Below are 13,923 nucleotides of genomic sequence, written 5' to 3'. Positions count from 1 at the left end.
TTTAGTACTTACAGGCAACATCGGGCTTCTTGTTATGCATATCACCACTATCAGTAACATATCTTAAAACACTACTGCCACTGTCAGTTAGGAAATCTACCTTGTCCTTTGCTGCACAAGTCTGCACAGCACCATTGCATTCACTGTTTCAGCAAGCATCACCCTTGCTGAATTATTAAAGTTACAACATCCCACACTCACTTGATGTCAGCACTGCTGCAGTCAATACAACATTCAGGCTAATGCTAATATGCCCATATATGGTTGGTACTCTACATTACCCATTTCAATGAACAACACCTGCTCCCCAGAGTCAACCATAAAACCAGTTTCATATGTTTTGTATTACTCTAGGTGTTTGTAAACAGAGAAATTTATAAAAAAAGACAACTGACAGCTTGCCCATTTGTGTTAGATAGCACATCATATCTTGCTATGCTGCTTATTTTATCTTTATCTATGTGCCTATTTACTAGCCTTGTTTTGTGCATCTGGAAATCTTAACTCCATTGCTAGTCCCATTGCTCCCATTTCTCTTAACCCTTAATTTACATTTTTCCACATCCACAGTACAATGTTACAGTCTGACTCTCCCTCTTAGGCCCTATGGATCCATTCTACTGGAATCGTGACTATTGATCGTTTACATTGACCGTTGGCTCTCTGTCTCAAAAGAATAAATGCTATGCGCAGCAGATTTAGAGCCTCTGTGGCACTAAAAATAACTGTCCTGCACTGTTGTTCTTCTCTTGACTGCTCTATGTGCTGCATTAACTGTTGAGGTTATACAGCTTGATTTAGAAATGTTATATTCAGTGCTGGCAATAATTCCAAAGGTACATCTGGCCAATACAACTGTTCCTGTGAGATGTTCACTTGTGTGATTCCTATAATCATGGCTGGCAGATGGAAGGTTGCAATGTCATGTAGTCCTATTGATTAGTAACCCATTTCCCTTAAGTTCAGTCCATCTGATCTCTGTGAGCTCCCATTGCTCATAAAAATCCACCACTATTACTATGTCATCATGTTGTTGTTGTGGTCTTCAGTCCAGAGACTGGCTTGGTGCAGCTCTCCATGCTACTCTATCCAGTGCAAGCTTCATCATCTCCCTGAACCTGCTGCAACCTTCATCCTTCTGCATCTGCTTAGTGTAGTCACCTCTTGGTCTCCCTCTATGATTTTTACCCTCCGTGCTTCCCTCTAATACTAAATTGATGATCCCTTGACGCCTCAGAATGTGTCCTACCAACCGATCCCTTCTTCTAGTCAAGTGCGCAAATTCCTATTTTCCCCAGTTCTATTCAGTACCCCCTTATTAGTTACGTGATCTACCCATCTAATCTTCAGCATTATTCTGTAGCACCACATTTCGAAAACTTCTATTCTCTTCTTGTCTAAACTATTTATTGTCCATGTTTCACTTCCATACATGGCTAAACTCCACACAAATTCTTTCAGAATAGGCTTCCTGACACTTAAATCTGTACTCAATCTTAACAAATTTCTCTTCTTCAGAAACACTTTCCTTGCCATTGCCAGTTTACATTTAATATCCTCTCTACTTCAACCATCGTCAGTTATTTTGAGACCCAAATAGCAAAACTCATCTACTACTTTAAGTGACTCATTTCGTTATCTAATTCCCTCAACATCACCTGATTTAATTTGACTACATTCCATTATCCTCATTTTGTTTTGGCTGATGTTCATCTTACATCCTCCTTTCAAGTCACTGTCCATTTTGTTCAGCCACTCTTCCAGGTCCTTTGCTGTCTCTGACAGAATTACAATGTCATCAGCAAACCTCAAAGTTTTTATTTCTTCTCCATGGATTTTAGTTCCTACTCTGAATTTTCTTTTGTTTCCTTTATTGGTTGCTCAATATATAGATTGAATAACATTGGGGGTAGGTTACAACTCTGTCTCACTCCCTTCCCAACCACTGCTTCCCTTTCATGCCCCTCGACTCTTTTAACTGCCATTTGGTTTCTGTACAAATTGTAAATAGCCTTTTGCTTCCTGTATTTTACCCCTGCCACCTTCAGAATTGGAAAGAGAGTATTCCTGTCAACATTGTCAAAAGCTTTCTCTAAGTCTACAAATGCTAGAAATGTAGGTTTGCCTTTCCTTAATCTATCTTCTAAGAGAAGTCATAGGGTCAGTATTGCCTCATGTGTTCCAGCATTTCTACAGAATCCAAACTGATCTTCCCCAAGGTCAGCTTCTATCAGTTTTTCCGTTCTTCTGTAAAGAATTCGTGTTAGTATTTTGCAGCCATGACTTATTAAATTGATACTTCAGTAATTTTCACACCTGTCAATGCCTACTTTCTTTGGGATTGGAATTATTATATTCTTCTTGAAGTCTGAGGGTATTTTGCCTGTCTCATACATCTTGCTCGCCAGATGGTAGAGTTTTGTCAGGGCTGGCTCTCCCAAGGCTATCAGTAGTTCTAACTGAATGTTGTCCAGTCCCGGGGCCTTGTTTTGACTTAGACCTTTCAGTGCTCTGTCAAACTCTTCACACAGTATCATATCTCGCATTTCATCTTCATCTACATGCTCTTCCATTTCCATAAAATTGTCCTCATGTACATCGGCCTCTATATACTCCTTCCACCTTTCTGCTTTCCCTTCTTTGCTTAGAACTGGGTTTCCACCTGAGCTCTTGACATTCATACAAGTGGTTCTCTTTTCTCCAAAGGTCTCTTTAATTTTCCTGTAGGCAGTATCAATCTTACCCCTAGTGATATATATCTTTACATCCTTACATTTGTCCTCTAGCCATCCCTGCTTAGCCATTTTGCACTTCCTGTGGATCTCATTTTTTTAAATTCAATATTTCTTCTGTTATTCAAGGATTTCTACTACCCCCTCTTCTTTTTACCTACTTGATCCTCTGCTGCCTGCACTATTTCATCCCTCAAAGCTACCCATTCTTCATCTACTGTATTTCTTTCCCCCAGTCTTCTCAATCATTCCCTAATGCTCTCCCTGAAACTTTCTACAAACTCAGGTTCTGTCAGTTCATCCAGGTCCCATCTCTTTAAATTCCCACCTTTTTGCAGTTTTTTTTACTTTTAATCTACAGTTCATAACCAATAGATTGTGGTCAGAGTCCACATCTGCCCCTGGGAATGTCTTACAATTTAAAACCTGGTTCCTAAATCTAAATTATATAATCTATCTGAAACCTTCCAGTGTCTCCAGGCCTCTTCCCTGTATACAGCCTTCTTCATGATTCTTGAACCAAGTGTTAGCTACGATTAAGTTATGCTCTGTGCAAAATTCTACCAGGTGTCTTCCTCTTTCATTCCTTACTCTCATTCCATATTCACCTAGTACATTTCCTTCTCTTCCTTTTCCTGCTATTGAATTCCAGTCACCCATGACTATTAAATTTTTGTCTCCCTTCACTACCTGAATAATTCCTTTTATCTCATCATACATTTCATCAGTCTCTTCATCATCTTTGGAGCTAGTTGGCTTATAAACTTGTACCACTGCAGTGGGCGTGAGCTTCATGTCTACCTTGGCCACAGTAATGCATTCACAATGTTGTTTGTAGTAGCATACCTGCACTCCTATTTTTTTTATTCATTATTAATCCTGCTCCTGCATTAACCCTATTTGATTTTATATTTAATACCCTGTAGTCACCTGACAAGAGGAAGTCTTGTTCCTCCTGCCACTGAACTTCACTAATTCCCACTATATCTAACTTTAACCTGTCCATTTCCCTTTTTAAATTTTCTAACCTACCTGCCCGATTAAGGGATCTGACATTCCACACTTAGATCTGTACAATGCCAGCTTTCTTTCTCCTGATAATGATGTCCTCATAAGTGGAGTAAATCCAATGAAAACCTGCTTGCTGGAAATGCAGTTTGGATTCCATGATATCCCTCAGACAAGTCTCTCATGTCTGCCTAAGAACAACTGTACCTTGCATGTGCTCAGGCTTGTTTTTATTCTGCTGGTCAGATGCACTATAATCCCTCCTTTGACAATGTTGTAACTCCTCCATCATTATTGGATGCCTGCTACCATCTTCTGAAATTAATAATATTCTGTGAATACTCACCTGTATGAATTTTCCGTGAACTCCCCACTTTACTGTGCATGTCTTCTTGTTACTGGGAATCAAATTAGAATAGACAATGGTGCTCAGTCAGTTTCCACCTCTACCAATGCTACATAGTAGTAGAAGGTTAACTTTTGTTAACTGTGTTGCATGATTGGGCATAACTCAGGTGATATCTTGCTCTGTGCTTTCTCTAACCATGACAAGTACTGTTCAGGTGAAAACATGAAACACTGCTATGACTTCCATTCCTTCCAGTCTGGCCCTCAATTATTTCAACCTGATGACAGGGTCTAATATCACCCTTCCTCACTCCTCAGATGGCTGCTGCAATAGCAAGCCCATTCACAAACAATAACAATAACAGAAAAGCCATACATTGTTCAATACAATCCTACACATATGTAAACATAAAAAAAGCAATCCTTGACCAACACCCTGCATTTTCTTGATCTTAACTAATACCATACTTCATGCACAGGCTCAATCATGTCTTCTTGTTGCTTCCTCTGATTCCTTGCCGGCCTTAGTGGCCGAGCAGTTCTAGGCTCTACAGTCTGGAACCGCGCGACCGCTACAGTCGCAGGTTCGAATCCTGCCTTGGGCATGGATGTGTGTGATGTCCTTAGGTTAGTTAGGTTTAAGTAGTACTAAGTTTTAGGGGACTGATGACCTCCGAAGTTAAGTCCCATAGTGCTAAGAGCCATTTGAACCATCTGATTCCTTTTCCCCATGTTTTTCATTGGCTCTGGCCTTGAAACTCCTGGGATCAACTCTGGACTATCTTGAAAAGGTTGTAGACATCCAACAAGTACTACCACAATTATTGTTGGCAAATGAAGCTTCACATTGACAGGTGAAGTTGTCTCCACCATCTGATAGGGTCCTTGGTACCTTGTGATGAATTTCATCATCTTCCCTTTTGGCATGTAAGGACTAGATAACATCATGCATTGTCCTACATTACATTGTGGTAAACTTGCACATTCCACTGATTGCTCCTCTAACATCTTTGTTTCCCCATTTCTACTCATTTCCATAAGGCTCATACCATTATTGTGAAGTCACATACCAACTCTCCATCTTTACTGTAGAGTCACTGCATGCATCAGTGTGCTTCTTCAGATTCTAAGTCTCAATTACAAGGGTACAAAAACCAGGGATGGGTCCTTTTTTCCCATTTTGACTGCAGGTCATCATATAAATAGGAAATTGTACACCTGATAAACATTGCATTTAAAGTTCAGTGAAACATGCTCTTCTGCATTTAAAGGCACCATAAAAGGCAACAGTCACAGTGCTTTAACATACATTCAGTTTACTGTCTGACTGGACTGTTTTACTATCACAGTTCGACCATCCTCTTCAGAAAAATCATGTTGTCTTTGTGTATAAGTTATCAAAGACACTTAGCAACAGCTCACTGTGAATTCTCTTTATTAAAGAATGCTAAAATATAAACAGTAATAAATCTGGTGAGGTACATAATTTTATTGACTGAATGACATGAGTTGAATACTCCTATAATGTGAAAAGTTCACTTTCCTTGTTTACTGCTGGACTACTGAGCTTATTTTTGTATATACTATAAATCAAATGTTTCAAATAACTGGTAGCACTCTAAGGTTCTCATTTATATTACACTGTTCTGTTACAGGGCAGCTGCAGCATTTACTATGCTTACTCTGCTGATGAGTGATAAGACTTTTGGAGGAAATCCTTTTGTTCCTTTTATTGGACAAGCATCTCTTCATATACCCGCCATAAGTCTGTCCCATTATGTTGGCAACAAATTTGGAAGAAGATGTTCACATTTATTTATAGTTCTAACTGCTGCTATTGTATCCTTCCTTACTGTCTGCTCAATCACAGGTATAGTGTAAAGTACATTTTGTCTGGTGAATGTTTGAACAACAGACATGAACAAGACAGGTGTTCCTCCATCATAAAAAACTTGTACAATATGTGTATATATTTTGCAGCTACTTCATTGCTTAAGATAATTTGTTTCTCATGTTGTTGTTGCTGTTGTTGTAGTCTTCAGTCCTGAGACTGGTTTGATGCAGCTCTCCATGCTACTCTATCCTGTGCAAGCTTCTTCATCTCCCAGTACCTACTGCAACCTACATCCTTCTGAATCTGCTTAGTGTATTCATCTCTTGGTCTTCCTCTACGATTTTTACCCTCCACGCTGCCCTCCAATGCTAAATTTGTGATCCCTTGATGCCTCAAAACATGTCCTACCAACCAATCCCATCTTCTAGTCAAGTTGTGCCACAAACTTCTCTTCTCCCCAATCCTATTCAATACCTCCTCATTAGTTACGTGATCTACCCACCTTATCTTCAGCATTCTTCTGTAGCACCACATTTCGAAAGCTTCTATTCTCTTCTTGTCCAAACTAGTTATCGTCCATGTTTCACTTCCATACATGGGTACATTCCATACAAATATTTTTAGAAACGACTTCCTGACACTTAAATCTATACTCGACGTTAACAAATTTCTCTTCTTCAGAAACGATTTCCTTGCCATTGCCAGTCTACATTTTATATCCTCTCTACTTCGACCATCATCAGTTATTTTACTCCATAAATAGCAAAACTCCTTCACTACTTTAAGTGTCTCATTCCCTAATCTAATTCCCTCAGCATCACCCGATTTAATTTGACTACATTCCATTATTCTCGTTTTGCTTTTGTTGATGTTCATCTTATATATTTTTCATGTAAATGACTCAAAACACTTCTCTTTTTTGAGTAAAGAAAAAGCAACAAAACTAATAAAAGTGTTACTTCTGCACATTGCAGTCTCTTCACCACAGTGGGTGATAACTACCAGCTCTCTGTTTATTCAGTTCTGTAATCAAGCTTCGCTCTCACTCACAAACTTACAGAGCATGGAGATACATCCAACATGTCTTAGACAAACCAGTGTGGCCATGGAATACATGCTTTCAAATGCCATTAGCTGTGTGGCTCCATATGTCGCATATGTGGTATGTATACAGGAGTTTAAATATTTACACTTGATAACAAGATAAAGCCCTATTAAATGTTAAGTGAAAGCCTTTTTTTCTGGGTTATGAAAAGTGAATCAATATACATTTATAGCTTTACACAGCCATAAAACATACAAATTTAATTAAAATATTTGAATATTCATCATATATTGCCATAAGCTAAGGCATACAACACAATGTGGTTAGTGGTCAGCAGTGTAGGTTGGCATGTGACTAGTTCAAGTGTTGCCATTTCCAACCTGCCCTTGAGCACCTGTTTGTATTTAAAATTTATCATTTCTGGAAAGTTCTTGAAATATTTTATCTTTATAATGTTTTTATGTTTTGCAATATTCTATGTTTGTGTAAATACCAGAATTCTGGAATATTCATTGAATGCATAAATATTTGCACTCTCCATCCAGGAGGTCAGTTCTATTCTGGCAGTATACTGGTGTTAGTAATAAATGTGCTTTCCCACACCAAGTGTTGTACTTCATTTACAATGCTGCACTCAGATGCGGAATTGATTGTTGTTTGGATGTGTCATTGTTTGATGGAGATGCCATGTACCTTAAAACAATCACTTCATTATGGCTACAATTTGGCAATGTAAAAGTCATCACCTACACAATCAGGAATTGGAATACAGTACATCATTCCTAAGATCTCTATATTCAGGAGACAGATGGATTCAAAAATGGCAGTAAGTCAGTTGCATGTTCCACATCTATCCATGTTTCCCAGAGATGCTGATCAGGACCCAACAAAATGGCTGAAAGGAGTTTGTGAGTTGACATATACAACAGGTGAGATGACATGATGTATTTGGCAGATGTGCACTTTCACTTGGGTGGCACAACCCAGCAGTGGTTTGAGAATAATGAAGAGAAGCTCAATAACTGCAACAAGTTTCTAGTCAAACTAAATAAACTAAACAAGTAGTACCAAGTCTGCTTAGTGGAAGAACTATTGAATCATTCATACAAACAACATTGCACATAAAAAAGGAGCAAATTTTACAGGAAGAAAAAAAAACCAATTTTTTCCTAACCTACTTGGGCTTTCTTGATGCAGGTGGGGTATATCAGGTAAAACACCATTCTTCATATCATTGTAACAGCTATTACACAGTTGTTAATGTCATGTTTGAGAAACCAGTAATCCATATGCTATTCTGTCATTTAGAGCTGATTGAGTTCAAGTATCACAATGTGCATTGTCCATGTCAATAAGTAATTGTCACCATATGACATTGTCTTTTGTTGTCAGAACTGTTTAACTTTTAATGGTCTGCTCAGTGTTCATCTCCTTCACTGAGTCACCAACTGTGGGAACATTGATCCAGTTTAAGACCTATGCACGCATTATACAAAAAAACAAATGAAATTTATTTAACCCTCTATTGCTCATGCAGATGACACATGATTTTCCCACTCTATTTTGTCTGAGTGGGCTGGACTGCGTTTGCACCATTTTCAGTATCTTTCTGTTAAAAGTCCATCTGTTAATTTTACCTATCATTGGCTTTCAGTTATGCAACTTGCATTGTTTATGAAATGTTATTGTAGCCTGGAGCACACTGATCATCCACGTGAGCACTGCTCCTACAGTTTAAAATGAAGTGGAGCTTGTTACTTCACTGCTTTTGTAGATTCAATACAATGTTCATGTGCATAATTGTAGATGTTTCTAAACTAATTACAAGTAATTTACTTTTTACCTAGAATACTTACCTACAAAAAGTAAATATTCTCTATACTTCTAGTTTGTGGAATAATGTCAAAAATAAAAACTCCTAAGCCAGAGATCCTGACATATGGCAGGAGGCATGAATGGCTGTAAGAGCTGAGTTGTGAAGATCCTTACTATGATACTGCTGACTCAGAGAATGCATACTGTGTGCATGAAAATGAAAATGGCCATGATCCAGGAACAGCATAGGAAGTGTCAGAAAATCATGAATTTGAATCACAGGAAGAACTAATTCAAGAGGACATATATCTTTTATGTAAAGACAGAAGAGCTAAAGTGATGAGAAATAAATATACTACCAATGTTAGAGTAGGAGTTTTTAATGTTGTTATGTATTTACCTCGACTGAAAAATGAAGTTTGTATAATAAATACAGAAATAGATATTACAATGCTAACTTCAATTAAAATATAACATCCATTATTGCAACTTGTACTAATATTTACATCAATCAAGTTCATGGAAATTTTTCTAGGGAAAGGGATGCTAAAGAAATTTGATGTTATAAAGATCAGGACTTTATTGGTATGTAATATATGTGTGGCGGCTTTCTGAGATGTGCTAGAATGAGTTTATCAGAGTTGTGAGATCTTGAATCACACTATCTGTGCATGAGTAAAAAGTGATTAAGGTTGCACTTGAGATGTCTCAGGTTTGACAGTATCCTTGTCAGAGGTGTTCACAGAGAAAATGATACATTGGCTGCTGTCTAGAGGTACTGCAGCATTTACTAACAATTGCCAAAAATATTTATCACCTAGAGTATACCAACCTGTATTTGTGTCTTAAATGTATTGTATTTACATCTAAAGAAAACACTTCTAAAATCCTTCATATATGCCATTGAAAGTGTCGAGATACACCATTTATGTTGTGAATGACACCTGTCATCCATGCAAGTAACCTTCTCAGGAATTATCACATGTGTAATGGAGAGTTAATACTTGAGCAGTATATGCAAAACAAATCACAGATTGTGATCAGGTCTGAACTAAATAGAAGTACAAAGACCACTGAGAAAAAAGGTTAAGAAAGTCAAAGATGTCACCTTTCTCCTTCAACAGCTATGTTCTACTCTCAGATTCTGCCATTGCCACAATATTATTGAATGAGAACATGCTAAATAAATTAACTTTCTTATTTATTTCTCCACAAAATTTGTAATGATTCAGTGTGCAAATTTGGATGAACTAAGCTGTTTTAGGAGCTCCAAAATGTGAACCTGGAAGTCGTTGAAGTGCGCCGGGTGTCGTACTGGGCGTGCTGGTTGAGCAGCAACAGGTAGGTTGGCGGTTTGTGGGAGGAACGGAGTGACAACAACGATGTCTCCGGTGGGTGTGTCGAACACACGAAGCATGTCCATGTCGACGTCAGACGAGAGGGGAACACATTTCACCAGGTGTCAGGGAATGGCGGAGTTTGTGTCATGAGCACTGGATGAAGGGAAACACATGACAAACAGTGTGTCATCACGTAGTATTATGGAGATGTCATGGATTATGTCCCCCCCATGAACCATGGACCTTGCCGTTGGTGGGGAGGCTTGCGTGCCTCAGCGATACAGATAGCCGTACCGTAGGTGCAACCACAACGGAGGGGTATCTGTTGAGAGGCCAGACAAACGTGTGGTTCCTGAAGAGGGGCAGCAGCCTTTTCAGTAGTTGCAAGGGCAACAGTCTGGATGATTGACTGATCTGGCCTTGTAACAATAACCAAAACGGCCTTGCTGTGCTGGTACTGCGAACGGCTGAAAGCAAGGGGAAACTACAGCCGTAATTTTTCCCGAGGGCATGCAGCTTTACTGTATGATTACATGATGATGGCGTCCTCTTGGGTAAAATATTCCGGAGGTAAAATAGTCCCCCATTCGGATCTCCGGGCGGGGACTACTCAAGAGGATGTCGTTATCAGGAGAAAGAAAACTGGCGTTCTACGGATCGGAGCATGGAATGTCAGATCCCTTAATCGGGCAGGTAGGTTAGAAAATTTAAAAAGGGAAATGGATAGGTTGAAGTTAGATATAGTGGGAATTAGTGAATTTCGGTGGCAGGAGGAACAAGACTTCTGGTCAGGTGACTACAGGGTTATAAACACAAAATCAAATAGGGGTAATGCAGGAGTAGGTTTAATAATGAATAGGAAAATAGGAATGCGGGTAAGCTACTACAAACAGCATAGTGAACGCATTATTGTGGCCAAGATAGATACGAAGCCCACGCCTGCTACAGTAGTGCAAGTTTATATGCCAACTAGCTCTGCAGATGACGAAGAAATTGAAGAAATGTATGATGAAATAAAAGAAATTATTCAGATTGTGAAGGGAGACGAAAATTTAATAGTCATGGGTGACTGGAATTCGAGTGTAGGAAAAGGGAGAGAAGGAAACATAGTGGGTGAATATGGATTGGGGGACAGAAATGAAAGAGGAAGCCGCCTGGTCGAATTTTGCACAGAGCACAACATAATAATAACTAACACTTGGTTTAAGAATCATGAAAGAAGGTTGTATACATGGAAGAACCCTGGCGATACTAAAAGGTATCAGATAGATTATATAATGGTAAGACAGAGATTTAGGAACCAGGTTTTAAATTGTAAGACATTTCCAGGGGCAGATGTGGACTCTGACCACAATCTATTGGTTATGACCTGTAGATTAAAACTGAAGAAACTGCAAAAAGGTGGGAATTTAAGGATATGGGACCTGGATAAACTAAAAGAACCAGAGGTTGTACAGAGATTCAGGGAGAGCATAAGGGAGCAATTGACAGGAATGGGGGAAATAAATACAGTAGAAGAAGAATGGGTAGCTTTGAGGGATGAAGTAGTGAAGGCAGCAGAGGATCAAGTAGGTAAAAAGACGAGGGCTAGTATAAATCCTTGGGTAACAGAAGAAATATTGAATTTAATTGATGAAAGGAGAAAATATAAAAATGCAGTAAATGAAACAGGCAAAAAGGAATACAAACGTCTCAAAAATGAGATCGACAGGAAGTGCAAAATGGCTAAGCAGGGATGGCTAGAGGACAAATGTAAGGATGTAGAGGCCTATCTCACTAGGGGTAAGATAGATACCACCTACAGGAAAATTAAAGAGACCTTTGGAGATAAGAGAACGACTTGTATGAATATCAAGACCTCAGATGGAAACCCAGTTCTAAGCAAAGAAGGGAAAGCAGAAAGGTGGAAGGAGTATATAGAGGGTCTATACAAGGGCGATGTACTTGAGGACAATATTATGGAAATGGAAGAGGATGTAGATGAAGATGAAATGGGAGATATGATACTGCGTGAAGAGTTTGACAGAGCACTGAAAGACCTGAGTCGAAACAAGGCCCCCGGAGTAGACAATATTCCATTGGAACTACTGACGGCCGTGGGAGAGCCAGTCCTGACAAAACTCTACCATCTGGTGAGCAAGATGTATGAAACAGGCGAAATACCCTCAGACTTCAAGAAGAATATAATAATTCCAATCCCAAAGAAAGCAGGTGTTGACAGATGTGAAAATTACCGAACTATCAGCTTAATAAGTCACAGCTGCAAAATACTAACACGAATTCTTTACAGACGAATGGAAAAACTAGTAGAAGCCAACCTCGGGGAAGATCAGTTTGGATTCCGTAGAAACACTGGAACACGTGAGGCAATACTGACCTTACGACTTATCTTAGAAGAAAGATTAAGGAAAGGCAAACCTACGTTTCTAGCATTTGTAGATTTAGAGAAAGCTTTTGACAATGTTGACTGGAATACTCTCTTTCAAATTCTAAAGGTGGCAGGGGTAAAATACAGGCAGCAAAAGGCTATTTACAATTTGTACAGAAACCAGATGGCAGTTATAAGAGTCGAGGGACATGAAAGGGAAGCAGTGGTTGGGAAGGGAGTAAGACAGGGTTGTAGCCTCTCCCCGATGTTGTTCAATCTGTATATTGAGCAAGCAGTAAAGGAAACAAAAGAAAAATTCGGAGTAGGTATTAAAATTCATGGAGAAGAAATAAAAACTTTGAGGTTCGCCGATGACATTGTAATTCTGTCAGAGACAGCAAAGGACTTGGAAGAGCAGTTGAATGGAATGGACAGTGTCTTGAAAGGAGGATATAAGATGAACATCAACAAAAGCAAAACAAGGATAATGGAATGTAGTGTAATTAAGTCGGGTGATGCTGAGGGAATTAGATTAGGAAATGAGGCACTTAAAGTAGTAAAGGAGTTTTGCTATTTGGGGAGCAAAATAACTGATGATGGTCGAAGTAGAGAGGATATAAAATGTAGGCTGGCAATGGCAAGGAAAACGTTTCTGAAGAAGAGAAATTTGTTAACATCCAGTATAGATTTAAGTGTCAGGAAGTCATTTCTGAAAGTATTCGTATGGAGTGTAGCCATGTATGGAAGTGAAACATGGACAATAAATAGTTTGGACAGGAAGAGAATAGAAGCTTTCGAAATGTGGTGCTACAGAAGAATGCTGAAGATTAGATGGGTAGATCACATAACTAATGAGGAAGTATTGAATAGGATTGGGGAGAAGAGAAGTTTGTGGCACAACTTGACTAGAAGAAGGGATCGGTTGGTAGGACATGTTTTGAGGCATCAAGGGATCACAAATTTAGCATTGGAGGGCAGCGTGGAGGGTAAAAATCGTAGAGGGAGACCAAGAGATGAATACACTAAGCAGATTCAGAAGGATGTAGGTTGCAGTAGGTACTGGGAGATGAAAAAGCTTGCACAGGATAGAGTAGCATGGAGAGCTGCATCAAACCAGTCTCAGGACTGAAGACCACAACAACAACAACATGGATTATGTCCGGTGGGACAGGCACAAACACCTCGAGCGAGGGCACGTTCAAGATGGGGGGTCATGAGAAACCTCGACAGGGCGAGGCAGGCAACAGGGGAGATGTCGAAGGGACTGGAGAAGGGCCCAGCGGTGAGGGCGTGATCATAGGTAAGCTCGATGTGGGGAGCATGTGATCACTCAACGGAGTGCATGAGACCGGAGTAGAGGATGAGGTCGGAGAAGAGCTCGATGATTGGAGCTGGAAGTCACTCAACTAAGTGTGTAAGTCTGACATGGAGGG

General features: G+C 39.4%; 1 protein-coding gene across 3 annotated transcripts in view; it reads left to right on the top strand.

The window, feature by feature from the left end:
- The window catches only part of LOC124721931 (solute carrier family 22 member 7-like), a 209,224-nt gene that overhangs the window by 181,141 nt on the left and 14,160 nt on the right, over positions 1-13,923 (top strand). For 2 of the 3 annotated variants that reach the window (XM_047247089.1, XM_047247088.1), the window contains exons 7-8: positions 5,744-5,958; positions 6,897-7,084. In XM_047247089.1, coding sequence (XP_047103045.1) covers positions 5,744-5,958; positions 6,897-7,084 — 403 coding nt within the window. Of the gene's footprint in view, positions 1-5,743; positions 5,959-6,896; positions 7,085-8,855; positions 9,131-13,923 lie in introns of those variants that run through there. The other variant, XM_047247090.1, reaches the window with a different exon arrangement.

Source organism: Schistocerca piceifrons, chromosome X (assembly GCF_021461385.2).
Source record: "Schistocerca piceifrons isolate TAMUIC-IGC-003096 chromosome X, iqSchPice1.1, whole genome shotgun sequence".
NCBI lineage: Eukaryota > Metazoa > Arthropoda > Insecta > Orthoptera > Acrididae > Schistocerca > Schistocerca piceifrons.
This window is presented reverse-complemented; position numbering and strand designations above follow the sequence as displayed.